General features: G+C 41.5%; 1 protein-coding gene and 1 pseudogene across 13 annotated transcripts in view; one reads left to right on the forward strand and one right to left on the reverse strand.

Annotated features, from left to right (window-relative positions):
• fam110b (family with sequence similarity 110 member B) overlaps nt 1-24,682 on the forward strand; it is a 165,517-nt gene extending 140,835 nt beyond the window's left edge. For all 13 annotated transcript variants that reach the window (XM_059981460.1, XM_059981475.1, XM_059981432.1 and 10 more), the window contains one exon: nt 21,255-24,682. In XM_059981460.1, the coding sequence (XP_059837443.1) occupies nt 21,556-22,668 (1,113 nt within the window). In that variant the 5' untranslated portion in view covers nt 21,255-21,555 and the 3' untranslated portion in view covers nt 22,669-24,682. The remainder of the gene's footprint in view (nt 1-21,254) is intronic.
• LOC132400429 (uncharacterized) lies at nt 12,407-15,873 on the reverse strand (annotated as a pseudogene).
• Nucleotides 24,683-27,431: the final 2,749 nt, after the last annotated feature.

The raw sequence follows: 27,431 nt of genomic DNA on the forward strand, positions 1-27,431 counted from the left end.
TTCGATTAATATTACTAATAGAGACTGGAGTTAGAGAGTAGTTTGTTTTCAGACCAGCAGTCACTGTTCACCAGTATGTGTATTGATTTTCTTTGATTAAGAACAGTGATGCTGCCAGCTCAAGAACCTTTGCGTTTATGCCTTGACATTTATCAACACATACACCTTATCAAAAGATGATCCAAACGTCTTTGGATCTGTCAGTGTGGATGTTCCAGCTGTTAAATGTTGGTTAGTTTCTTTGTGGGTTGCTCTCATCGAAGAATAAATGAGCTTGAAGTAGGATAACTGCTTTAGAAACCTCAAGTCTTCTGAAGTGCTACGCAACTAATTAAGTGTGTTTGAAGCGCCATTTAGTATGTTGGAAATGAGACAAATCCACAATCATCATTCTGATAGATACCAGTTAATCTGCATTTGGTATTGCAAATGCGAAATGCTGCAGGTAGTTTAAAAAAAACTCACTCAAAATGGAAAATACTAGAAGTTCTCAGTAGGTCTGGCAGGACCTGTAAAGAAAAGCAGTGGTTATTTCTGATCTTTGTCCATACACAAATTTTGAGTAATGCTATGGGATAGGAAAAGAAGATTGGGTCTTGCTTTAATGTTATCTGAAAGATGGTATCTTAGCCAGTGCAGTGCTGAGGGAGTAATGTTCATGTTCAATTTATTGTGGTCAAATATCCAGGTATCTTTGTGATCCCCTCAAAATACCACCACTGTATCAATACAGAAACAAAGAAAATAACTGTTTTGAAAAGGTTCATGGATATTATGCCCCTAAAGGAACATAACATTCCAAAAAAAGGCAGGATCTGGAGAGAATAAATTACCTGGTAACAGATGGGGAGGTGGTTGAGTAGTCTGGTTCCCTGTGCAGCAGCATCAACTTACTCATTTTTTCATTCTGCTCTGTCAGTGCTCGGGAATGTCAGCTGGATCTATGTGGTGAGATGTGTGTGTGCTTGGAAGAAAGAGGTCGGTGCCGCGGTAACGTAGCAGTCAACGTTCCAGAGATCGGAGTTCAGTTCTGGAGCTGTACTGTAAGGAGTCAGTATGTCCTTCCCTTGGAGCGTGTGGGTTTTCTCTGGGTCCTCTGGACTCCCCCCACTGTCCAAAGACATGCAGATTAGGTTCACTGGTCGTTGTAAACTAGGTTAGGGTTAATCAGTTTTGTTAGGGGTAGCTGGGGCGGTGTGGCTCAAAGGGCTAGAAAGGCCCACGCAGCGCTGTATTGCTAAATAAATAGCTGTTCATTTGTAATTACTGATGTAATAAATGGCAGGTTGGAATAGTTGTGCTGTATAGAATATTTAAGGCTTTAGTTGATGAGAGTGAAGTACCATGACTTCAGTTTGTATTCATAAAAAGAGTTAGACTTTTTAAAAACACAAGCTTTTCATGTTGCAATACATCATCTGCATGCAGGGATAGATAATGAAGTCTCTGATCCCATGTTTCAACATTTATTCTCAAGCTGTTAAGTGGAAAGCAATATTCGCTCTGTTCAAACAACAGGCAATTCACATAATTATATTCCACCCCATCAGTGTCTGATGTCAGCTTTGATGAGAAACTCAGAAGGACCTGCTGTTGTGGCTGCAAGAGCAAGTCAGGAGCTGGGTCGTGCAATAAGCAGCTCTGCACAGCCATTTCACCATCTACAAAGCATAAATAGATTTGATGGGATGCTCTCTACTTGCCTCTATGCGTAGCTTGCAGCATCACTCAAGTAATTTATCAGCACCATACTCCAAATATTTATTCTTACTTTCAGAACAGTGTAGCAGCAGATCTACTGATCCTCCATTGTAATCTTGATTTCTGCACTTGCACTTGTACAAATTAAACTTGGAAATGAGCTTTAGGTTCCTTTCCTCTCCATTGGAATACCATCAGCTTCTACTTGTTAAATGTCCCTTTCTGACTTGCCAACATGTGGTTTAAACTCCCTTTTATTGATGTGCTCTAATCTGACTATGGTGGCCATTTTTGGTGGTTTTTGCTCTTACCTCATCAACCTTCCATTTGTCCTGCCCTATAATAATGAAGTTTCTTTAATTATTTTAATAATTTCTCCATCACTCCAAAGATTAACTGTAAGATCAGTCTTTCTGTGTCAACCCCTAGCCCCAGCACCCTCTCTCCACTTCAAAATATTGCATATCATTTCAGCGAGGAATTCTTCATATTTGTCCTAGAAGCTCCAGTAAATTTCATATCACTGGAGCTTCCAGGTCAAATCTGGAGAATTTGGCTTCAAGTTGATACCCGCATGTGAATGTTTTTTTTAAGTTGGAAATTGTAGTTTTATTGATTCTCTTCAGTTTTTGGAATGAAGAATTAATAGCTGTGATAATTTCTTACAGATAATATTTTGTGTCGCACATACTGATGTTATTGTGTGCACAACAATGAACTCTTAACAGATACCTACACACTATCTTAGTTATCTTTACTTTGTATGGGACCTTTTTAATATCATTGAAATTCATGAACTTGATGCTTGAGAATGTTTTGCTTTTTATAGTGCCTAAAGTTTACTATTGGTTTGAGTGTTCGTCCGTAATTATGCCTGAACTGAAAAGGTTATTAAGAATCTATTTGGTGAATATAGTGTCACGGAGCAAACTAGAACAGAGAAGGCCAGCAGATTTCCTTCTGTGAAGGACCTTCGTGTGTCAATTGTTTGCAACAGTTCTGTTGTTTTATGGTTAAGGACACCAGGTTTTGAGTTCTAAGGATTTTTATCAATTTAATCCAGTAGTTTAACCTGTTATCCCAGTAAACCCAATTTCTGGGAAAAGACGTCTAAAAGTATTCGCTTTGAAGCTTTGAGTCCATTTCCTTTCCATCAGAAGAGCATCAGTTTGTTTTTCCATAACGTTGCCAGTCTGGCGTGGCTAATTCTCTTCATCAATATAACTTTGGTTTCCTCCAGCTGATCCTGCCACACTTGTTCCACTCCATTCAGCCAGTGTGAATCTTCAGCTGCCTTGATTTACTAATATTTCCTAATCACTTCTGCATCTTTTCATCTTCACAAAGATTCACTAAAAATCACACGATTCCTCTGCTTTTCCTTCATCATGGTGCTCCTTCATTCCTTCAAACCTTTCTGTCTTCTCTTTTCTGTCCTTACCCTAATCTCTGTCACATTCTCATCCCTGTCCAATTTAAAGCATTGTATGATGTTTGACTGGGGAATCCTCTAGATTTGTTTTGGAGTAATTAATTAAAATTGCTGGGTTCTTCGTGGGCACATGGCTAAAGTTCAGGCTTTGGGCTCCTGTGGTCAGTGCATATGAGGGGATTTGTGGGGCAGTGGTGGAGGAGGAGGGAGTAGATTTGAGACTGCACATGTTTGAACCTGTGTTGTGAAAGATCTTAAGGTGAGTACATTTAAAGTTCCCAGGAATCATTCCTTAAAATAATTTGTTTTTGTTGCGCTTGATTGGCCGTGTTAAGTTAATATTGATTGACTGGTGTTGATTTTTATTCATGCAAACTGTATGTGACTTGTCGTGACTACTTGTTTATCTGTGGGAGGGGCAACATTTCCTGCTCTAATTGGGAGACACTTCTATGTTTCAATTTCTGTTCTTCAAACAAGCTTCTGAAGAAGTTGATTTTGGTGTAAGGTTAAGGGTGGGGGTTCCCAGCCTGTTTTTATGCAATGGACCATTACCATTAAACAAGGGGTCTATGGACCCCAGGTCAGAACCTGTGGTTCAGGGTGAACCATTACCTACAACGTATTGGCTGGTGGAGTGTTGCGAATTAGCAGTGTTGGCTTTTGCTTTTGCATGTACTAGTAGACGTACAGGAAACAGTGTTGAAAGAAATGTTTTAAAGCAATGTGCCAGAAATGTATAACTCAAAATCTAATTCCTCGATGTCATTTATAAATTAGTGGAAAAAAATATGTCATGTCACAGTCTTGGAATTAGATAATTACACCATCCCTTCCCTAAACTTGTCCACCTTCAGCAAAGCATCTAATTTTTAATTGGAATTTCTATTTTTTTTTCCTCATTCTGTTCTGATTTAAGAATGACTTGAAATGAAATTAATCATTTGAAGTAGCATAAACAATAAAGTATAATCCAATTTCAGAGTGACAAGGACTGAAAAGGCCAGAATGGCTTCTTGCGTTGACTTTGCTGTGATCCAGTGGCCTCGGCAGAATGGATAAATACACACTTTATTGATCCCAAAGGAAATTACAGTGTCACAGTAGCATTGCAAGTGCACAGATATACAAATATTAGAAGAGAAGTAAGAAAGAATAAAAAATAAGTTACCACACAGAGTCTAACAGGAGGGGGCAATCACTTTCCCGGCTATAGGTTGTCTCATTATAGAGCCTAATGGCCAAGGGTAAGAAGGACCTCGTTTAGCACTCTTTGGAACAGCACAGTTGGTTTAGTCTATGACTAAAAATGCTCCTCTGTTCAGTCAAGGTGGCAAGCAGAGGGTGAGAAACATTATCCAATTTCCTGGATTTTCCGTAGCGTCCTTTCTTTGTTCTACCACAGCCTCCACTATGTCCAGTTTGACCTCTATAATGGTTTTGCGTTTTCTAATCAGTTTATTGAGCCTGTTGGTATCACCTCTACTGATGCCACTGCCCCAGCACTGGTGACAACAGACTGGTTGAATGTGTGAGGGAGAGGCTTGCATACTCCAAAGGACCTCAGTCTCCTCAGGATGTAGAGGTGACTCTGACCCTTCTTGTACACAACATATGTGCTGATGCTTCACTCAAGTTTGTCATCTAGTTGTAACCGCAGGTACTTGTAGGTCCTTACCATCAATAGTAACAGGGAGCAGTTGCAGGCTTAGTCTTCCTAAAGTTAATCACCATCTCTTGTCTTACTGATGTTGAGCTACAGATAATTCAGCTTGCACCATTTGAGAAAGGCCTCCACCAGGGCCCTGTATTCATCCTCCCATCCTCCCGTTATACATCCAAATACTGCTGAGTCATTAGAGAATTTCTGCGGATTGCATGACTCAGTGTTGTATCTCAAGTCTGATGTATATAGGGTAAACTGCAAGGAGGTCAATACAGTCCCCTGTGGTCCCCAATGCTGCTTATTGCCATGTCTGACACATCTCTCTGAAGCTGCACAGTGGTCTGCCAGTCAGGTAGTCCTTTATCCAAGATACAATGGAAGTGCCATCCTGCATTGAATAGAGCCTTTTCCCCAGCAATGAGGGCTGAATGGCATTGAAGGAAATTGAGAGATCAAAAAACATGACCCTCACAGTGTTGCCCTGCTTATCCCAATGGGAGTAGGCTCTGTTCAGCAGGTAGATAGCAGCATCATCGACTCTAATGTGCTCCTAGCAGGCAAACAGCATGGGATTGAGGGCTCATCTGACCTGGGGTCAAAGGTGAGCCAGAACCAGCCTCTCTAGCGTCCTCATGAAGTGTGAGGTCAGGGCCACTGGATGCTAATCATTCAAGACTTTAGGTTGGCCCTTCTTGGGTACTGGGACCACACAGTCGAGACCCTTTCCGAGCTGAGTCTCGGATTGAAAATGTGCTGGAGAACTCCACACAACTGCTCAGCACATTCACTTGACTCTCCCAGTGCTCAATGTAAGTTCTCATTAGTTTACAGTGACATGCAAAAGTTTGGGCATCCTTGGTCAAAATTTCTGTTACTGTGAATAGTTAAGCTAGTAAAAGATGAACTGATTTCCAAAAGGCATAAAGTTACAGGTGACACATTTCTTTAACATTTTAAGCAAGATTACTTTTTTATTTCCATCTTTTACAGTTTCAAAATAACAAAAAAGGAAAAGGGCCCAAAACAAAAGTTTGAGCACCGTGCATGATCATTACTTAGTAACACCCCCTTTGGCAAGTATCACAGCTTGTAAACACTTTCTGTAGCTAGATAAGTCTTTCAATTCCTGTTTGGAGGATTTTCGCCTATTCTTCCTATTTGTGAGATTTTTGGGCCGTCTTGCATGCACTGCTCTTGAAGTCTATCCACAGATTTTTGATGATGTTTAGGTCAGGGGTCTGTGAGGGCCATGGCAAAACCTTCAGCTTGAGCCTCTTGAGGTAGTCCATTGTGAATTTTGAGGTGTGTTTAGGATCATTATGCTGTGTTGTAAAAACCATTCTCTTTTCATCTTCAGCTTTTTTACAGACGGTGTGATGTTTGCTTCCAGAATTTGCTGGTATTTAATTGAATTCATTCTTCCTTCTACCAGTGAAATGTTCCCTGTGCCATTGGCTACAACACGAGCTTAAAGCATGATCGATCCACCCCCGTGCTTAACAGTTGGAGAGGTTTTTTTCATGAAATTCTGCACTCTTTTTTTCTCCAAGCATACCTTTTGCTCATTGCAAAGTTCTTTTGCAAAGATGTTCTATTTTAACTTCATCAGTCCACAGGACTTGTTTCCAAAATGCATCAGGCTTGTTTAGATGTTCCTTTGCAAACTTCTGATGCTGAATTTTGTGGTAAGGACGAAGGAAAGGTTTTCTTCTGATGACTCTTCCATGAAGGTCATATTTGTGCAGGTGTCGCTACACATTAGAACAGTGCACCACCACTCCAGTGTCTGATAAATCTTCCTGAAGGTCTTTTGCAGTCAGATGGGGGTTTTGATTTGCCTTTCTAGCAATCCTACGAGCAGTTGTCTTGGAAAGTTTTCTTGGTCTTCCAGACCTCAACTTGACCCTGTTAACTGCCATTTCTTAATTACATTACGAACTGAGAAAACGGCTACCTGAAAACTCTTTGCTATTCTTGCAACCTTCTCCTGCTTTGTGGGCAGAATTTATTTTAATTTTCAGAGTACTAGGCAGCTGCTTAGAGGAGCCCATGGCTGCTGATTGTTGGGACAAGGTTTGAAGAGTCAGGGTATTTATAAAGCTTTGAAATTTGCATCACCAGGCCTTTCCTAACGATGACTGTGAACAAGCCATAGCCCTAACAAGCTAATTAAGGTCTGAGACCTTGATAAAAGTTATGTGAGAGCTCAAATTTCTTGGGGTGCCCAAACTTTTGCATGGTGCTCCTTTCTTTTTTTTCCACTCAAAAATTGTACAAAACAAAAATAATACACTAATCTTGCTTAAAATGTTGAAAAGAATGTTTCATCATCAACTTTATGACTTTTGGAGATCAGTTGATCTTCTACTCACTTAACTATTCACAGTAACAGAAATTTTGACCAGGGATGCCCAAACTTTGCCATGCCACTGTACGTATGTTTCTGCATCATGATGCAAATGAAGTGCCAACTCAGAGATTTCATAACTAATTCTTAGTTACAAATAAAACTGTTACTTTCCCCAAACACTGGAAAAGGCTGCAGATAAAATTCTCAGGGATCTCGCCGGGACTTGTAGTTGTGAGGAATGATTGAGATGCTTTCTCTGCACGTACAGAAGCCAAGGTTTCATGACATCTTTCAGAGATAATAAACCTGATTGTGAGTTGTGTAAAATTGAGAGGTTCAAAAGTGAAAACGCTGAACCAATCTTATTAGCTGAGAGGTCAGAAACATTGGGGGGAGGGAAATCATTGAAGGATTATAGAGAAAATGAGGCACTTCTTCAATGCCAGGGTGTACTTGAAAGGTTAGTAAGAGGCAGCAATGCTTACCATATTTCAGCAATAGCTGATATGTATGTGAAGAAGCATAACCTGGCAGGTGGTTCTTTCAATGAATACCATCATGGTAGAGTGAATGAACTCCTGAGTAATGTCCTTCTGATACAGTTCCATGAGACCACACCTGTTTTCTTCAAGGCATTTCTTCAGACCTACCTTTTAACATGTTTATGTCAGGGCTGAACAGTATAAGCTTCGATGATAAAGTGCTTACAGAGTAATCCCAATGCAAAATCAGTGCTTTTTTAGTGTGGTCTTGTATAAGGCAGAATGACATAGATGGAGATTGCTCTTCATTTTAACAAGTTAAAAGTCAGCTTTTTGAAACTGCTCAGTTTGAATGTTGTGACTTTAATAAAATTGGACATAGGACATCTTTATAAATGTATAATATATTTTAAGACTAGTAAATAGGATTGTAATCAAGTAAGGTTTTCTTCCCACTCACTCTCAAACTTTGGGTTACAATATATTTCAATTTTGGAAAAATAAACATGTATTTCAACAAAAAGGTTGAAAGCTTTATTTAAAGCCATAAAATTTGTTATGTTTTGAAGAAATAAGTTTAAAAACCTCTTCATCTGAAGAAAAGCTATTTAGGTCATTCAGTAGAGAATTCTTTTTAGGCTCGTGGCATCTCTTATGGTTAGTCTGCGACTGTTTCCATTTGGACAAAAACTTACTCAGCCTCCCAAAACTGCTAAAGGATTGGCATAGCAAGAAAAGATTACACTTTGGTCATTAAATATGTGTAATTACAGATGTAGGTTGTGTTTTAAAAAAAAACAAAACAGTCTGAGGTATGGTCCTGGCTGTTGAGATCTATATTAGAAGGCTGGTTGAAGCAAGTGCCTATATTGTAATTTCTAGTTGTTTGGAATTGTATTTGTTTGTTGCTGCTGGGAAAGTAAATATGGTTTCTACAGAGCAATTATTGCACTTCAAAGTAATTTATTGTGCAAAAAATACTGAGACATTTGGTTTTTTTTCCTCTTCCTCTGGGGGTAGGTCTTACTATTTTTAATTGGGTACTTACTCGTTCCCTGCTTTGCAACTGCCTGAAAGCAATCAAATCACAAGGCTGTATAAGTTATACATTTTTTGCTTTAAAAATGCACTTTGGATCTTCCTAAGCCCGCCATGCTCACTGGGGTATAGGCTACCAAAAGCAGTTCCCCAGAGACCTCGGTCCTGGGCCAGTCTCTCAGGTTGGTCTCAGGAGCATCTCATCTTGCGTCTTCTCCCTTCATCTTCCAGAGGTGAGGTCTCTGGAGCTTCTGTTGGCATTTCTGCGGCACTGGTTTTTTACGTTATAGGGTTGCTAGCCCCATGCTCAGTACTCTTCCTTTCGCAGTCGGGCTTGGGACCAATCGTGGTGGAGTTCAAATGTAATAACAGTCGGCTAGAAAGCAAAGACTTTTATGTCAGAATGCTGTTTCTGGATATCAGTCCAGGAGTGCACATCACACAACATCTCCCGTGGTCTCAGAATGCATCCTACACAGTCAACAAAGCTCACCAATGCCCCTTCTTTCTGAAGGGACTGCAGAGAGCTGGGTTTTGCACATCCATGCTCACAATTTCCTTCGGATGTGCAGTAGAGAACATCCTAACAAGCTGCATCATTGCTTGGTGTGGAAACTGCACTGCGGCGGACAGGAAAATACAGCGGCTAGTCAAAACTTGCCAATGCATCGCTGACACTAGCCTACCTACTGTTAAGGAAATATATACAGAAAGGTGCCAAAAAAGGGCCAGTAACATCATGAAGAACCAACACGAGGAACTCTGCAGATGCTGGAAATTCAAACAACAACACACACAAAATGATGGTGGAACACAGCAGGCCAGGCAGCATCTATAGGAAGAAGTGCTGTCGACGTTTCGGGCCGAGACCCTTCTTCATCATGAAGAATCCCACACACCCTGCTGCTGGACGGTTTGTCCCACTCCCATCAGGGAGGAGGCTACGTAGTACCCATGCCAGGACCAACAGGCTCAAAAACAGCTATTTTCCCGCAGCAGTAAGGCTGATCAATACCTCCACTCACTAACTCCACCATTACTTTATTATTTTCCATCAGTCTCCTTATGCACAGCCTGGTGCAACTTTATGGAAGTACAACCAATCTGTGTATCTAAACTAGCTTGTTTTTTTTATCATTATTGTGCTATTTATCTTCTGCGGTTTTTTTGTGCACATTGGGTCCAGAATAAGTTATTTCTTTCTGCTTACATTTGTGTTCAGGAAGTAACATTGAACAATTTTGAATCTTCCGTAGAAAAGCTCCACAAATTGCAACTTATGTGCCTTTTCAGCAGCTTTTAACATTGAAGTTACAGCGATCAAGTGGGAGAAGTCATGTGGAATGCAAATGCAGCAAAATTTTCAGGATTAGGTGGCTCTTGCAGAGAATTGCACATTCTAATTCCGTACACTGGCAGTAAATCAGAGATTTGGTTTCTGGGAAGCTGCTCAGGAAATTCATGAGGGAGCATTGAGTGATACTCCTCTTGGATATGGTATAAATTTGTATTCAGTTTAACACTGCCTTGCTTTGTTAAAGTTGTGAAGTACTTTAATATACGTACAGCAAATGTAAGGTAGGAACGTTGACACAGGGATTTTATAGATGATGAAAGATCATTCCTCATTTAAAATGAATTTTGTATAAATTTTCAGACTTCTTGTCCGTTCCACTTGGACCACAACTAGAACATAGCCCTGTTGCTCTGTTTCAGTTACTGGCCAAAAGTTTATTCAGTCCTCAATCAGCCACTCTCATTTAAAGCAGTTTTATTTATTTAATATTTATTTATTTATCTTCATATCTGTTAGCATTCGGTTTGCACGTGCAGAAGTTAATCAGTGATCCAACAGGAACTCTGCTCTTTGTGTAGCTATTTATACTGTCCAGAACTAAACTATCAAAACTGATTACCATACCAAGTTGGTAGCCCCTGAATTTTTAATTTAGCTAATCTTTGGAAATTTAAGGAACTGGGGGAAAAAAGTAATCCGGAAGTTGTAGGGAAGTCATCTGAGAGTGAATCCTCAGTCAATGAAGTGATACCTCCACCACTGCCGGACCTTTAGTTCTCCGGTCAGGGGTGTTCGCATTGACTGCAGTGGTCTACACGTCTATGGTGCTGCTGATGGGTTGTTCCTTATTATTGCCTTGGATTCACGTTCCTGGACCAATATTTTTGCTTTAAAATTCAGTCAGATCTCCCAATAGATCACATTTTCCAACTTGAATTCAACTCCAGTGTCAGTATCAGTGGGGAAAAATAATTTCCAAAATTCTACTGCCTTGCTAGCAGTACTGAAGGCTAGAGGGGAACACGAGTCAGAAAGCTGGTGGGCATAGTGTTTTCCTTATTAGCAGTTTTGGTGGTCCACAATTGATGCAAAATGGCCCTTATTGCCTAATAAACTAAGCTCCTCCTTTGGGAATTTTAGATTTACTAAAAATAACTCATGTACTTAGTATTCTTTATTTTCATTATTATTATTTGCTTTTTTGTCATTTGTACATTGGCGACGTCTGCCTTTGTAGTTTTCCATTATTTCTACTGTAATTCTTTGTTCTACTGTGAACACCTGCAAGAAAATAAATCTCAGGGTTGAATATGGTGAAATATACGCACTTTGATAAATAAATTGACTTTGAACGTTGAATAAGGTTTTGGGTGCAACATAGCTAGCGTTTTGTCCTAAACATTATGCGTTTTCACAGTTATTGACACTTCCCTCAGTCATATCCAGGGATTGCACACATTTGGAGGAAAATCCTCAAATCGGAATGTCTGGAATAAGTCCAACAATTATACATACTGAGTGGTCGTGATGCTTCACATTTTCGGACAAAATTTAAGGTGTTTACACTGAAGATTAAACAGAGGGCTCCAGGTATGGTGGGAATCGAGGCACCAGCATAACTCCTTTGTTGCTGCAGAAGGATGAAAAGGAAACCGCCTCTTGTATGGAGAGAAGGAGGAGAACCTGCCAAATTGGGGGATGAATCATAAGCAATTTCAGTTCCCCTCCACTGACCACATCCCTTTTTTTTTGAATGCCACTATGCTCCAAATCTCGAATTTCCTGTCTGGTGGAGTAGAGTTCAGACATGGAAGGACCCGTGTGTTACCTCATTCAATCAGAGCCACTCCAGTAACCTGCTATCCAACAATTTGGAACTCCTGATGCTCCTTTCAGACTCCTTTTGGAGCTTCACCCCTTACAGGTTCCCTGGAAAATTTACTTTTGATAACATCCAGTAGTGCGGAAAATCTGCTAGTTCGGCAGCACCAAATCGCATCCTCCTGTTACTAAGTGCAAGATCACAGAATACTACATGTGTCAGCATATTGGCAGCTTTTCTCAGTGTGTACTATGTGGTGGGTTCATGTGTACAGTAACCTAACACATGATAATGGCATCGATTGCAAAACTTGCTTTTTATCTTTGATCCAAGCTGAAAGAAACGTGACCCGTCCCATGAAGTGCTTATGTCTATCATGTGAGCCTCATATAGAGATCAGCTGAGCCACATGCCCATCCCCATCCTTTCCTCTTACATTCTTCATTTGATACTCTCATAATACTTGTGCTGTTTTCTCATAATAACAGCAGGAGTTTTACGTTTAATGTTTGCAGTCTAGTTTGCTTTTAATATTACATTTTGTCTGATTCTATTGCATTTGTAGCTATTGAAATAGAAATACAACATTCAGTGAATCAGTATCTTTCTGTGGGAAAATGTCATTGCATTAGCAATCTGCATTGGTTTTCATATATCTCATTTGTTTGACTGAGGTGACCCTGTTTCTCACTCTGTCTTGGACGAGGATTTTTTTTAAACTATAGAAGGGCTTGGGCAGGCCAATTGGTAATTAAAATGTGAGTTTTAATTGTTGAGCCATAGAACACTACAGCTCAGAAAGAGACCCTCTGGCCCATCTAGTCAGTGCTGAACTATTAATCTGCTTAGTTCCATTGGACCCAGACCATTGCTTTCCACTCCCTCCCATTCCTGTACCTAACCAAATGTCTCTTAAATGGTGTAATCAAAGCCACATCCAGCAGTTGTGCTGCTAGCTTGTTCCACACTCACACCATCCTCTGAATGGAAGGTTCCCCCTCTTGTTCCCCTTAAATATTTCACTTTTCACTCTTAACCAAAGACCTCTCGTTCTGGTCCCACCTGACCTCAGCAGAAAAAGCCTGCTTGATTTTACCCTAAATATACCCCTCATAGCTCTATCAAATCTCCCCTCAGTCTAATATGTTCTAGGATTCTGAGATACATCCTGCAGATGCACTGGGAAACCTCATCAGTGCTGTAACCTGGAATCATCGGGTATTTTGGGTCTTTCAACATCATACACCATTGACCAGGTGACCCAGCCGGAGCTGATCAGACCCCAGCTTGTGTCCCAGCAGCATTGGCCCACGGATCACTCCTCCTGATTCATGGCCATCTGGAGGCTCTCAGCGGTCCTGACCATTTGCCAAGTAGGGTGTAGACTCTGCAGAGTGAGCAGCCGGCAAAACCCGTGCACCCCACTTCAATGGGCTCGCAGCCTCCAGCACTGCTCCACCAACTCCTGGTACTTGACCCCCTTCCGCTCATTTGCCTCCTCAATGTGGTCCTCCCAGGAAACTATCAACTCGACGAGGACAACCTGCTTCGAGGACACTGAAGAAAGGACCACATCCGGTCTCAGTGAAGTTGCTGCTATTTGGTGGGGAAACTTCAGCTGCCTCCCCAGCTTGAAGCAGCCAATCTGCTGCGGCGCTAAGCAGGCCCGATGACGATGCTGGTCTGGGCTGATGTAGGGGTTGTGCTCCAGCTCTGACCACTCTGTTTGCTGGTGGTCATGGCCATCGCGATGCTCTCTGACACTGCCTTCAGCACCTGGTCAAGACTCCACCGGTAGTAACCTTCCCCCTAGGGCAGCTGCTGAGGATGTGCTCCAGTGATCCTCTCCCTGGACAGAGAGGACATGCTGGTGTATCGCTCTTGCCCCAGACCTGGAGGTTTGCAGGGCTTGGGAAGGCATCATAGACAGACTGGATCATAAATTTAATGCGCTGGGGTTCTGCCGGCTAGATGTCAGACCAGGAGATTTTCTGCGCCAGCGCACCTTCCCACCTTGCCCATGCTCCCTGCTGACGCAAGCCCACCATCCTGTTATTCCTCTCTGCTTCAGTACCAGCCTGCACTTCCTCCAAGACTAGTTGGCGTCTGTCCTTGCCTTTGGCCTTGTCATAGCGAGGTTGTGAGACGGAGCCCAGCCCTGCTCGTCTAGTTGACACTGTCCCCACTGGAGCCCTGTGTCTCAGCCGGGGTCCTGCTACCATCAGCCCTTCCCATGCCTTCCATTTCCTGCCTGTCCGTACCTGGATACCTGCTGCTGCCACTTTAGGGTCCTTGGAATCCCTGTACTGCAGCACCCCTCCTGTGCGGGAAACCCTGAACTCCTCGTCCAGGCTGCTGAAGGGAAGTCGCAGCTTATTGTGCTTCCCATACAGTGCTGTGCCACTCAGACTACAAGGTAGGCCCAGCCACCTTTGAAGGTAGTTACTGACCTTTCTCCAGCAACTCCACAGTTGTCACAGTCACCTCCTATACCAGAAGCAGCCATAGGATTCAGGGTAGGATGCCATGCTGGGAAATCCAGGCTTTGAACCTTCCAGGTAAACCTGACGTCCACCATATTGAGCCAGCTCTCAAGCTCCTTGGAAGTTGATCGAACGGCAGCTGCATCTCTGAGGCTGCAGTCGAAGACCTTCCCCAAGCTCTTGATTGTCTTCACGGTGATAGATGGAGTGGTAGTGCCATCCAAGGTAAAACGAAACTTGTCTACCACTTTGCCCTTCTTCAGCACCATGGACCTAGATTTAGCTGGTTTGAAGCTAATCCTTGCCCATGCAATGAGCTTTTCCAACCCTGGAGGATCCACCTGCTGCCAGGTACTGAGGTTGTCGTGACAATGAGGTCATCCATAAAGGCTCTGATCGGGGGCTGCCAAACACCAGACTCGGTCAGCGGGCCTCTACACTCTGTCTCAGCTGCCTTGACCATCATATTCATGGCAAGTGCAAAGAGAATAGCGGAGATTGTGCATCCAGTTATAATCTCCTTCTCCAGCCTATGCCAGCCTGATGTCATAGCTCCAGAAGTGACTCTCAGTCTGAAGTTCTTGTAGTAATTCAGGATGAGGTCCTTGAACTTTCTGGGAACATGGTATTGGTCCGGTGTTAACTCCACCAGTTTGTGACGTATTGACCTATACGCATTGGCGAGATCTAGCCAAAGTATGACCAGGTCTCCCTTCCCCATGTGCACCTCCCTGATCAGCTGGGTGACTACTCCATTGTGTTCCAGGCACCCAGGCACTCCGGGAATTCCACCCTTCTGCACTGAGGTATCGATATAAGCGTTCTTGAGAAGAAAGGCCATCATCCGGCGGGACAAGACACTAAAGCGGATTTTCCCTTCCACACTAAGCAGCGAGATGGGTCTGAACTGCTCCAGGCTTGATGAATTTTCCTTCTTGGGGATCCAGACCCCTCCACTGGTCTGCCATAGTCCCCCTGCGCCAGATCACTCGCAGAATCTTCCAGAGAATCTTGAGAAGATCCAGGCAGTGCTTGTACACCTTGTTGGGTACTTCGCTGGATCCTGGCGCAGAACTGACTCTGGCTGAGGACACAACCTCCTGGACTTGCTTCCGGGTGGGCTCCCTCACATCGAACTCCACTACAGGGAGTGGTTGGCTTGTAAGGGTTCTGTGGAGGCCCGGCTGTTGCTCCCTTGCAGGGTTGCTCAGGATGGTATGGAGGAAATGGTCCACCTCTTCTTTAGAGCACACAAGGCAGCCGCTGCGTTTCTGCCCTAGGAGCTGTTTTGTAAAACCAAATGAATAGGCTATGAAGGCAGTTTGCTTCCTCGCTCTTTCTCTTTGTCGCCTCCTGTGCCATTCTGCTCTGCACAGGGTCATCAGCTTCTTCCTGCAGATGATCCAGGGCTCAACCAGGGGAGGTTTCTCCTCCTCCTTTGCTACCCTGAACTGCCGTGCCAGGGACCGGAGCTCTTGGTGCAGTCGGTGGATCTGGGCCGCCCTGAGTTTCATAGTGTATTGGGATCTGGTGATCTTTCCCTCCTCAGTTACAAACTTCTCTGGCAAAGCTGACAATGATGGTGGTCATTATCTGAAGCCGTCTGTCAATTCTATGATCCTTACTATATCCTCATCAAAATGGAGCCACTCTTTCTTGTTGCTGGCTGGGGCCACGTGCTCCGGCACTGCTGAACTATGTTGTTTGGGACCACAGCTGCTGGCACTTGGAGGCTCTGGGCTCTGTGGGGCGACTCCAGGCTGGGCTCCTGCGTCTCACCAGGCAAACTCCTGTGCGCTGCGCAGCACTCTCCTGCTCCAAGCCCTTCATTCTGGCCTGATGGGTCTTTAGGCCGCACTTGTCCTTACAAACTTTGCCGCAAATGCATCTATCTCTCTGTCTCTCTCGTCGTCGATAATCCATTTGCCTTAGTCGTTGTTATTAGGTCCATCCTATTGGGGTGCTCATCTCCTTCCCCCACCCCCCTTGGGCTGCCCTGGGGGTTTCTTTCACATGGTTTATCTGTAGCTTTCTTGGGTTCTTCTTCACAGAAGATGCAGGTTGGGCTGCTACCCCTCCCTGCCCCGCTTGCCGTCTTCCCGAGCTGTCAACTATCTCTCCAGTCATCACCCAGCCTGTTCCTGGGAGTCACTGGCTCAGCCAGCTTGAGTGATTCTGAGATACATCCTGCGGATGCGCTGGGACACATCATCAGTGATGTAACCTGGGGTCATCGGGTGTTTCCGATTTCAACATCATACACCTCGCCCAGGCAACCCAGTTGACCCCAGCTTGTGTCCCAGCAGCATTGGCCCAGGGACCACCCCTCTTAAAGTCCGAAACTGTACAAACTTTTCCTGTAACTCAATTCTATAGACTCTGTGTCTGTCTGCCAAATAAATACAGATGTAAAAATTCCATATAAGATCTTCCCCATCTCTTTTGGCTGTATGCATAGGTGACCACTCTGACCTTTCATAGGACCCATATTACTCCTTGCTATCCTTTTGCTTTTAATTTATCTGCAGAAGCCCTAGGGACCATACCTTCTAATGCTAAAGTTCCCTAAACCTGTTATCCTTGCCTTTTGTTCTGACGGGACTGTACAAACTCTGTTTTCTCAAAATTTCACTTTTGAAGGCTCCCACTTACCAATTGCACCTTCGCCAGGAAATAATGTGTCCCAATGCATACTTGACAGCTCCTTTCTGATGCCATGTCAAAGCTCAGCCCTTGAAATAGAATCAATCAAAACCAAGGAATTACAATTCTCTTCTTTGAAAAGTAAACTACTGAAATGTTTTGGCCCATCATGCTTGTGTCATTCTTCCATCAATTCAGCAGGGGCATAGCTAGGCATCAAAAGATTGTTGGTTCAAGTCCCACTCTAAAGACTTGAGTGCACAAGTAATCTGTGCTAGTGTTGTGTTGCTGAAGCAAAGGTCTTCCACACAGTGCCAGGCTCTGTGATTTGTGGCCAATTATGCTGAAGTCCAGCCAGCCACAGTTGCCTGTACGTGCACATGTTGTCTATGAACAGTGATTTGTCCTTAGGTGGAGGAGCTTGAGAGCCCTTGCCTGGGACTGCTTATTGGCCTTTTGTTGGCTAACTGGAGACATCTGAAAACAAGTCATATTAAATTAGTAAAAGTAGTAGTAATTATTTGCAAAAAAACTTGTAATTGCTGGTAAATTGTTAAAATAATTAAGTGAATGTAAGGAAAAACACCTGTTCTTGCTCTGACTCAGGCTGCATACTGGTGTAGAGCTGGAAGCTGTATTTGCAATGTACAGTACACATTTGTGCATTATTCCTGGATTCCAGCACCCAGGACATGCCCTTTTCTCACTGTTACCATCAGGTAGAAGATACTGAAGCCTGAAGGCACGCACTCAACAAATCAGGAACAGCTTCTTCCCTTCTGGTATCCGATTCCTAAATGGACGTTGAACCCTTGAACACTACCTCACTTTTCTAATATATAGATTATTTCTGTTTTCTGCATGATTTTTAATCTATTCAATACACGTATACTGTAATTGATTCACTTATTATCATTTATATTTTTTCTTCTATGTTATGTATTGCACTGAACGGCTGCTGCTAAGTGAACAAATTTCATGACACATGCTGGTGATAATGGGAAGTACAAAATTGGGCTTCACCGGACTCTGTGTTCTGCCATCATCCTGACTTACACCTTCTGGTGTTCAAACGATAAGTCAGGAACGTCTGAACCTGCACAATGCAGTTAGATGGCTGGTCACAGCTTCCATTTCAATAGATTAGGCTAGCAATTGAGGCACTCTGTAATCTCTGAAGTAAAATAAACTGAGGCTCAATTTTGAAGAGCATTAGTGGAAATATCCCAAGCACGCCGGCCAATATGTATCTTGTATCCAAAATCACTGAAACAAATTGTTTTGCTGCAATCACATTGCTGTTTATGGGAGCTTAGAGGGTGCAAATTAGCTGACGCAGATTCTTTCATTATATCAGTAGCTGCACATAAAAGTAGTATATTTGATTGATTTCTTTGGGGTTGTTACTACTAGTCTCACTTTCCATTCTCTATTCTTAGCTCCTCAGAATAACTGTACTTGCAATCTGTGTCATTCTTCATAAAATACTAGATCACTAAAGGCAGAAACACAAACCTATTTTGGATCAAGAGAGCCTGGATCGAGATAAGATCAAATTTGATTATTTTTTTCCCATAGCTTCCAATCTTTTTTTTTTTGAAGATTGCAAAAAAGAAAGAAAGCCGGGTAAAAGGTTGTCTTGTTCATGAGGCTTGGAAAACAATGGAAAAACACAGTGTACTGCCGAACTGAAATCCAGCCTGTTCATTTCTGCTCACTTTTAAATCTCACAAGAATCATAATGTGCACAAAATGACAATGATGTTTGCCTTAATAGGATATCCTTCTGAATTTAAAAAAACCTCATCTTGAACACTTAGCAACAATATTCTTCCAACTAATTCCTTTTCAAAAGTAGCTACAAAAGATATTCCCTCATGATCATTTCCGATCTGCACCCAACCCACACGCAACCGCAGTCACACTGGTAATTGGCATTTTTCTCTGTTTATTGCAGTGGTTCTTGCAAAATAAGAGGGATAAGCAGTATTTCTTACTCTTGTTTAAAATATATGCTCCTCATTGTACTGCAATTTTCCCCAGGGGCTTGAAGTAGCTGGGGATCATTAGATGATATTTCATCCAAAAATCTGACTGGGCTGTTGTGCATGTTGCAGGCCTTATGCAGACACAAATAATGTTCCTACAACTCCCTGGGCAGCAGTGAAACAAAACCAAAGCCTCCGTTAGCAATATTTAGTTGCTGCTGAACTCAAACCTGTCAGTGGACTTTGAATTGCCATTTCAGTGTTTGCTAATTATCTAATTTCCTCACTCAAATTGCATTTTTGACTTTTATCCATACCTGTAAAAATGGATGGTCAGTTACATCAGACCTTTCAGGGTTGAACAGGACAAATAGGAATGAACTTAGTGTCAATCTTCAAATTTAACTGTAAGTTTACTATCATATTCCATAAACGTCACTGCACATACTACCCTGAGATTCATTTTCTTCACAATATTCTTCATTTTTCATTCACAATAAATATAAAGAAACAATAGAATCAATGCAAAACTGCACACAGGCAAAGAGGAGCAAGCAACCAATGTTCAAAAGACAACAAATTGTGCAAATACAAAAACAAAATAATAATAATAAATAAATATTAAGAAATGAGTTGTAGAGTCCTTGAAAGTGAGTCCATAGCTTGTGGTGTCAGTTCAACGTTGGGGTGAGTGGAAGTTAAGTTATTCACACCGGTTCTTGAGCCCAGTGATTGAAGGATAATAACTTGCACCTGAAGCTGGAGGTGTGGGACCTCAGGCTCTTGTAACTCCTTCCTGATGTCATCAGTAAGGAGAGAGCATGACCCTGATGGTGGGGGTCCTTGAGCATGCTGAGCATGCAACGGACAGATGTGTATAAATTAGATATTTGAAATGATGGTTAGAAACAGTTGGAAATGGTCATTCCTTGCACTTGGGTCACTTGTTTGTTCCTTTGTAGAGTTTGGGGTTCTAGCTGTTTGCAACCAACAATGCTCCACCATTGAATGACTCAAAGCTAATGGTTCAGTGTGAACTTCAGTTTCCAGATCTGCCTGCTGAGCTTGATGAAGGTCAGAGATACTTCCGTGACTTCGTTAGAACAGCTATTATATTTTTTAATTTTTTGTTTGATAATTATGGTATTTTGAGATCCTTTTAAAAGGAAGTTTAATTTTTATTAGTCTATGTTTGAGTGAATATCAGGAACCGTTACAGAAGTTCAAATTGTCAGAGAATTTCTGCCTAATTGGAAAGTGTTGTGCAGGGCCTTGGCGACCAGATTCGAGTTGGCGTCCTTTTGGAAGTGTGCACCGCGGAGCCCACATCGGGTGAGAGTGGGTAGACGATGAGTGTAAGTGGTGACCACATTAGCCACAATACAGGGCAACGTGCTTTTTACGGTACAGTAGTAAAAACCTCTTACTGTCTGTGTCTAGCTCACACGCGAATGCACAGATGACTCTTGACATTTTTTTCTCCAGTCTTGATGAGGAATCTCTGCCCGACACGAGGACTGGACTCTTTTCCATAGATGCTGCCTGGCCTGCTGAGTTCCTCCAGCATTTTGTGTGTGTTGCTTGGATTTCCAGCACAGGCAGATTTTCTCTTGTTTGTAAATGCACAGATGAGCTCTGCTCTTTATATGTGAGCTATCACGCAGTTCTAAAGAAGCTGAAGTGGAGTGCCATTTTCTGGAGAATTAAAATCAGTGATGTTAGTGTAAAAACATGTATGGCAATAACTTAAAATATGCAAGTACCAAATATATATTTTGTGTTTTTGAAGAAGGATGAGTTAATTATGTCACTTTTGAAATAATTTGAAGTTAGAGTAACATTTACCATGATCGTTAGTGTGACACATAATAATACTGCTTTCCTGCTCCTCAGGCACTTAACAGCTGCTTAACCTTAAAATGATGAAGTTCAAGACTGCAGAGCGTCAATGCAATCATGCAGAGCTCAGATTTACAAATTAAAACCAAACCAATTTGACACTCCTTATCCCAATTCAGTGTATATACATACAGCAGATGTGCTTCAATGAGAAGTAGGAGCCCACCCTTTTTCCTTTATTCCCCATGTTATTGTAGCCCATTATGGTGTTCACTGTTAGCTTCAGAGATGTTGTGTCTAATGAGTTGGTATAAAGTGTTAAAATAATTGCTGGTCCAGGCAACAATATTAAAATGTCACCATTCAGAAATTTGATTTGGGATCCATCAGGACACTTATAATGTTTATGCCTGTTTATTTGCTGGACTCCATACCAGCTATTCAGTTTTTCTATATTTTTTTTTCATTAAGTTGCTGTCATACTAACACATGGTTCATTATTCTGTGTTTCAGATCACTGGCTGGAGTTGTGTATAAAAGAACAGACAAGTCTCCCACGTCTCTCAGTCAGCTTAAAAAATAGAATCAGCAGAGCAGATTAATACAGACTTGAGTCTAGTGGCCCTTTGTACAAAGACTGGCTTTAAAGAGAACATACTGTTATTTAATGAGCTATAAGATGAGGCCCCACTGGTGATCCTTGCAGCAAAAGACGTCCTCTCTCCAGTCTGCTTGATGTACACGATTCAACACGGTGCATTTGGAGTTGCTGAACTCGGATTCCAAGACGGCTGCTGGAGAAAGGCCATCGAACATGCCTACGGAAATGCTACAAGCAGATAGCATGGTCAAACCTGTTGGTTCGACAACCACGTTCACTTCAGCGGTTCCTCTTCGTATCCTGAACAAAGGGCCTGACTATTTCCGAAGGCAGGCAGAGCCCAACCCCAAAAGACTTAGTGCTGTCGAGCGGCTCGAAGCTGACAAAGCAAAATACGTGAAGAGTCAAGAAGTCATCAATGCCAAGCAGGAGCCCGTGAAACCAGCTGTGCTGGCAAAGCCTCCCGTCTGCCCAGCAGTCAGGCGGGCGGCTGGTACCCCTTTGCAGAAGCTGTCTAATAATCACAAGGTGGACAGCAGTGCTAAAAGAGAGAACATAAACCTGGAAATCCTGAAAAACATAATTAATAGTTCAGAAAGTTCTACCTCTGGCTCAGTACATAAACACAGCACACGGAACTGGCCCCAGCATAGACCTGCCTCCACAGAAATTAGTCGGCGCACGTTCACAGAATCCATTCGCGTGTACAGTAATCAAAGCCAGGGTAGCCCACAAGGAGGCAATCTGAATGTAACCAAAAGATTGTTTGAAGACCAAGTTAGTGATTCAGCCCTGCATATTTCTCGCAGTTCCGCTGATGTGAGAAGAGTGGTGGAAGGGAGGCCGCTAAAGCCAATACCCAGTAGCAGTTCTGCCCCTCCTGTTCTACCCAAACCTAATATTTCAACCTGTAATGTGCCCAAGTCGCCGCCACAGCCCACCCCGGACTTGACAACCAACCCTGGCAGAAGGCCTTCACTCCACCGCTCCAAGTCTGACCTCAGCGATCGATATGCTCGTGCCAATGCAGACGTGGAGCGATTCTTTAACTACTGTGGACTGGATCCTGAAGAACTTGAAAACATTGGAATGGAGAATTTCACAAGGGCAAATTCGGACATAATCTCTCTGAACTTTCGCAGTGCAAGCATGATCAGCTCGGACTGTGAGCAGTCGCGACGAAGCAACGATGACCTGACGGATGATGAAGAAACAAATGACCGTGTTCCTTATGGTATTTCAGCAGTGGAAAGGAATGCAAGAGTAATTAAATGGTTATATAGTTGCAAACAAGCTAAGGAATCGCAGAAAATATCTCATGTTTAAAGAAAGGACACAAGTTATGATGATTCAATTTTTTTTTATTTTTATTTTGTCTGTGAATCTTTTTAGTTGTGAAGTCTACTGGAACATTTGCAAATTTCAGTTCCACTGTGATGTTAGTTGTGTATGTTCTCATTGCATGCTTATCGATCTAAACTCAGAAGTGGCCTCTATTTCAAAACATGTGAAGACATGGAGATGGATGTTTCAACTCTATTAGATATGTAACTATATATGTGTCAGCCGGCCAGCACGAGGTACTATGTGTACATTTCAAACAATTATATGAGAACAAATGGCCTTGTTGCAGATTTTTCTATTCATAAATGTAATCTGGGTAGTAAAGATCATTCTGTCTGAAACATTGCAATGACAGTCACATTTAACTCGCCTCAATCTGGAAATGCATGTTACAGCCCATGTAACCTCCAATGGTAGCTACTAGTCTATAAGGCTGTCCAGTTTAATGCAACGGCATGGTACAGCTCTAACAATCCATGTCTTCCAGAGCTGCTTCAACTGCCCTTCTAATTGTCTGCTGTAATGTGCTGAGAAGTGAAAAAGTACAGCGGGTGACCTCGTTAACTAGTTCATTGTTGCTTTTCAATATACTGCTGTGCTGCACTTCATTTCATAAAGAGACTGGTGTCTCAACTGTTGGGGAACCAGGTTTTTTTTGTATTAAAAATGCTGTAAAGGTTTGTATATACTTCAAAGCTGTTATCAGATCTGTAAAGAAGAGACTGCTATAATAATAAATAGTTTCCAGTTCATTCATCATTTTTCTCGATTTTAGCTTTCTTCCCCCCCCCCCATTCTTTGTTTTAGCTTTGATGTGATCATTTCAAAACAAAGTTTACAAGTTGTGACTTTTGCTGTTCTTTTCCTCAATGAATGATTTAACATATACAGGCAAATGTGCAATGACAGCCGTTGTTACTTGGCAAAATGTCACATGACCCTAGGATCATATTCTGCTCTTTGTAGTCATACCTGCCACCATAGTAATATCTCTTTAAAGACTATTCTAAGGTTCAGTTGAGTTGTAGCCTTTTAAATCTTTTAGCATTGTCCTATTAACCAGAAAATCTTGATGCCAATTTGCAGCTGTTCTCTCATCATTCAGGCTGTGAAGGCATGGGGTAGCAACCTTTACCCCTTTTGCTATATTTTTGGAAATTCTACCTTTAAATTTTTTTTTTAATTTAAAGGCTTTCACAAATCCTGTGCATGGGGTTATCTCCCCTGCATGTTGCTAAGCTCACAAATAAAAAAGATGATGCTGCACAAAGACTTGATTTCTCATTAGAGCTATAGTAATTTACAGAAAGAGCAGTGAAATGATTATGAATGAAGCATCATGGGAATGAAGGCAGCACTTGTCTTGTAGTAATGTCGAAGTTAAACAGTGAATACTAGAAATCTAAAGTTAAAACCAAAATTGCAGGCCTTATCCAAATGATGTTTAGCCAGTGTTTAATAGTGAAAGATGGTAAACTTCTCTGGAAAAACTGGTAAATGATCTCAACATGAAGCATTCAATTTATATTTTTAGATACTATTCAGTTGGGAGCCTTTGGCAGTTTCTACAGAGACAGTAACCTTACTTTCATTTTCAGATGCTGACTGGATGCCCAGTGTGCATTTTTTGTTTTTTTTAATGTAGTATTTTCATTGTGCTATTGTTCAAATAAGTCTGTATTGTTAGATTTGCCAGTTTGTTATCTTTCGTTCGTAAACCTTGTAACTTTTTGGCTTTTGTATTTGTCATAAAATATAATCAAATCTTTCCACTTGAAACTTGTAAAGCAAAAATTAATGACCATTTACCTGTGCACTCTTTTTTCTGGCTCTGTATTGTAATCTCTTTTTCTAAGCACAATTAAGTTTGCAGAATTTGGGACTGGTACTACTGACCACATCTCAACTGGAAAAACAAATTAATGGCTAACAATTGTAAGCTTGGTGCTTTCTTTTTACTAGCTTTTTAATAATAAAACGTGATTGTGTTTCTGCACTTTAAGCTGCAAGTAACTATGATTTCAGTTTAGCTAACAATGTTATTAACAATTGTTAGTAATCCAAAGCAAAGTTTCACTTATTCATTTGTCTGCTACGTTTTTTTGATTACCCAGCTCCACAGAATTTACCTCTCATTTCCAACAGAAATAGCAACTATCTATGACCATGATTCTGGCATTAATGATTGTTTCCTGGAAAATTACACTATCTTCTCCTCTGCCTGACAGCAATTTCAGTAGAAAATTTATCATCAATAATTTAAGTTGCATTTTCTCTTTAATCGATGGAGATCAGCTCACGCAATAAGGCTTGTTTCAATTTAGTTTTTGAGCTTTTTTGTTTAAAATGTCTCATTCTTGAAAATTAAATCTGCCAGAACATCTAACTTCTGCCTTTCCTTTCTCATTTCACAAATAAGCATTGAGGTGGGGGGTGGGGGGGCTAAAATGGCATTGCAGCCAATGGAGAGAAAATGGATCCAAAAATAGGTAGCTCATGAAAATTAGCATGCAGTGAAACAATAACATGATTAATATTATCATCAGAAAGATTAACTATCATTTATATGGTAAGTAAATTCTGTCAAGTTTGAAAGCAAGTCATTCAATAATAGCATGGGCAATGTATAACCATATAACAATAACAGCACAGAAACAGGCCATCTCGGCCCTTCTAGTGCATGCCGAACTTTTACTCTCACCTAGTCCCACTGACCCGCACTCAGCCCATAACCCTCCATTCCTTTCCTGTCCATATACCTATCTAATTTTACTTTAAATGACAATACCGAACCTGCCTCTACCACTTCTAATGGAAGCTCATTCCACATAGCTACCACTCTCTTGAGTAAAGAAATTCCCCCTTCGTATTACCTTTAAACTTTTGCCCCCCAACTTTCAACTCATGTCCTCTTGTTTGAATCTCCCCTACTCTCAATGGAAAAAGCCTATCCATGTCAACTCTATCTATCCCCCTCATAATTTTAAATACCTCTATCAAGTCCCTCCTCAATCTTCTACGCTCCAAAGAATAAAGACCTAACTTGTTCAACTTTCCCCTGTGCTGAAACCCAGGTAACATTTGAGTAAATCTCCTCTGTACTCTCTCTATTTTGTTGAGATCTTTCCTATAATTCAGTGACCAGAACTGTACACAATTCTCCAAATTCGGCCTTACCAATGCCTTGTACAATTTTAACATAACATCCCAACTCCTATACTCAATGCTCTGATTTATAAAGGCCAACATACCAAAAACTAACTTCACCACCCTATCCACATGAGATTCCACGTTAAGGGAACTATGCACCATTATTCCTAGATCACTCTGTTCTACTGCATTCCTCAATGCCCTACCATTTACCATGTATGTCCTATTTGGATTATTCCTACCAAAATGTAGCACCTCACACTTTTCAGCATTAAACTCCATCAGCCATTGTTCAGCCCATTCTTCTAACTGGCCTACTTTGCAAACCTACTTCATTAACCACAACACCACCTACCTTAGTATCATCTGCATACTTAGTAATCCAATTTACCCAGCCCATCATCCAAATCATTAATGTATATGACAAACAACATTGGACCCAGTGCAGATCCCTGAGGCACACCACTAGTTACCGCCCTCCAACCTGACAAACAGTTATCCACCAGTATTCTCTGGCATCTCCCATCCAGCCACTGTTGAATCCATTTCACTACTTCAATATTAATACCTAACAATTGAACCTTCAATGTATAAATAATGATCATCTTTCACAGATAGCTGTCAAAATCATTTCAAAATTTAAAGTATTTCTGATAAACATGATCTAGACAAACAAATCCTTTATCTTTAAAGCATTTATTTTCTTGGTCAATAAATTGCCATAATACATTATAACTGAATTTCATAACTTGTGTATAGTTTTCATCCTGAAGCTGAGAAAACACAAAAATTGTGAGATGATGAAAGATTATTTGAAATAATGGATTTAAACAGTAGTTGCATTTGTGTCTGGATAAAAATATTATGAAGGGGCCTCTAAAATTGATGTCAATACACTGATTGGCTTTCAATTTTTTTATATGTTGGTTGGAAATACCTGATGACTGTCCCAATGCCTGCTTCAATAATGGTTAAAAGATTAAAATGCACTCAAATCTTAAATATTTATAATGGTTCAATTTAATATCAGAATGTATACAGTATAAAATCTGAAATTCTTGCTCTTCACAAGTATCCATGAAACAGAAGGAAACCACCACAGAATGAATGACAGAAAACGCTAAATCCCCCAAAGCCCCCCCCCCCCACCATGCACAGAAGCATCAACCCTCCCCACACCACCACGCAAGCAATAGCAAAGCAAAGCTCCCAGGGACCATGATCTAAAGGTCATCAAAAGCTGCCCATCCCATCACTTCGAAATCTCTGACAGGCCCTCTCTCTCTCTCTCTCTCACTAGCAACAGGGAGAGAGATATTGCTCCTGCAACATAGTTAAATATTGAATCACTGAAATGCAATGTTATTCATAACAGGTGTCAGAAAATTTAAAAGGAGGAAGGGCACTTGCCACAAAATAGAATGGTGATCCTGTCATTTAAGCAAAGTTGTGATTAAAATGTTGCATCAGCTTTCACATTTTAGAGAGTCAATGAGTGGCACCCAGAAGGCTAACTCCAGTTTCCATGTCTGTTTGTCTTGTATTGTCTTTACTTTCACTGCAGTATGATTCAACAAAACAGATGGTTGCATAAT

Source organism: Hypanus sabinus, chromosome 1 (genome assembly GCF_030144855.1).
Source record: "Hypanus sabinus isolate sHypSab1 chromosome 1, sHypSab1.hap1, whole genome shotgun sequence".
Classification (NCBI taxonomy): domain Eukaryota; kingdom Metazoa; phylum Chordata; class Chondrichthyes; order Myliobatiformes; family Dasyatidae; genus Hypanus; species Hypanus sabinus.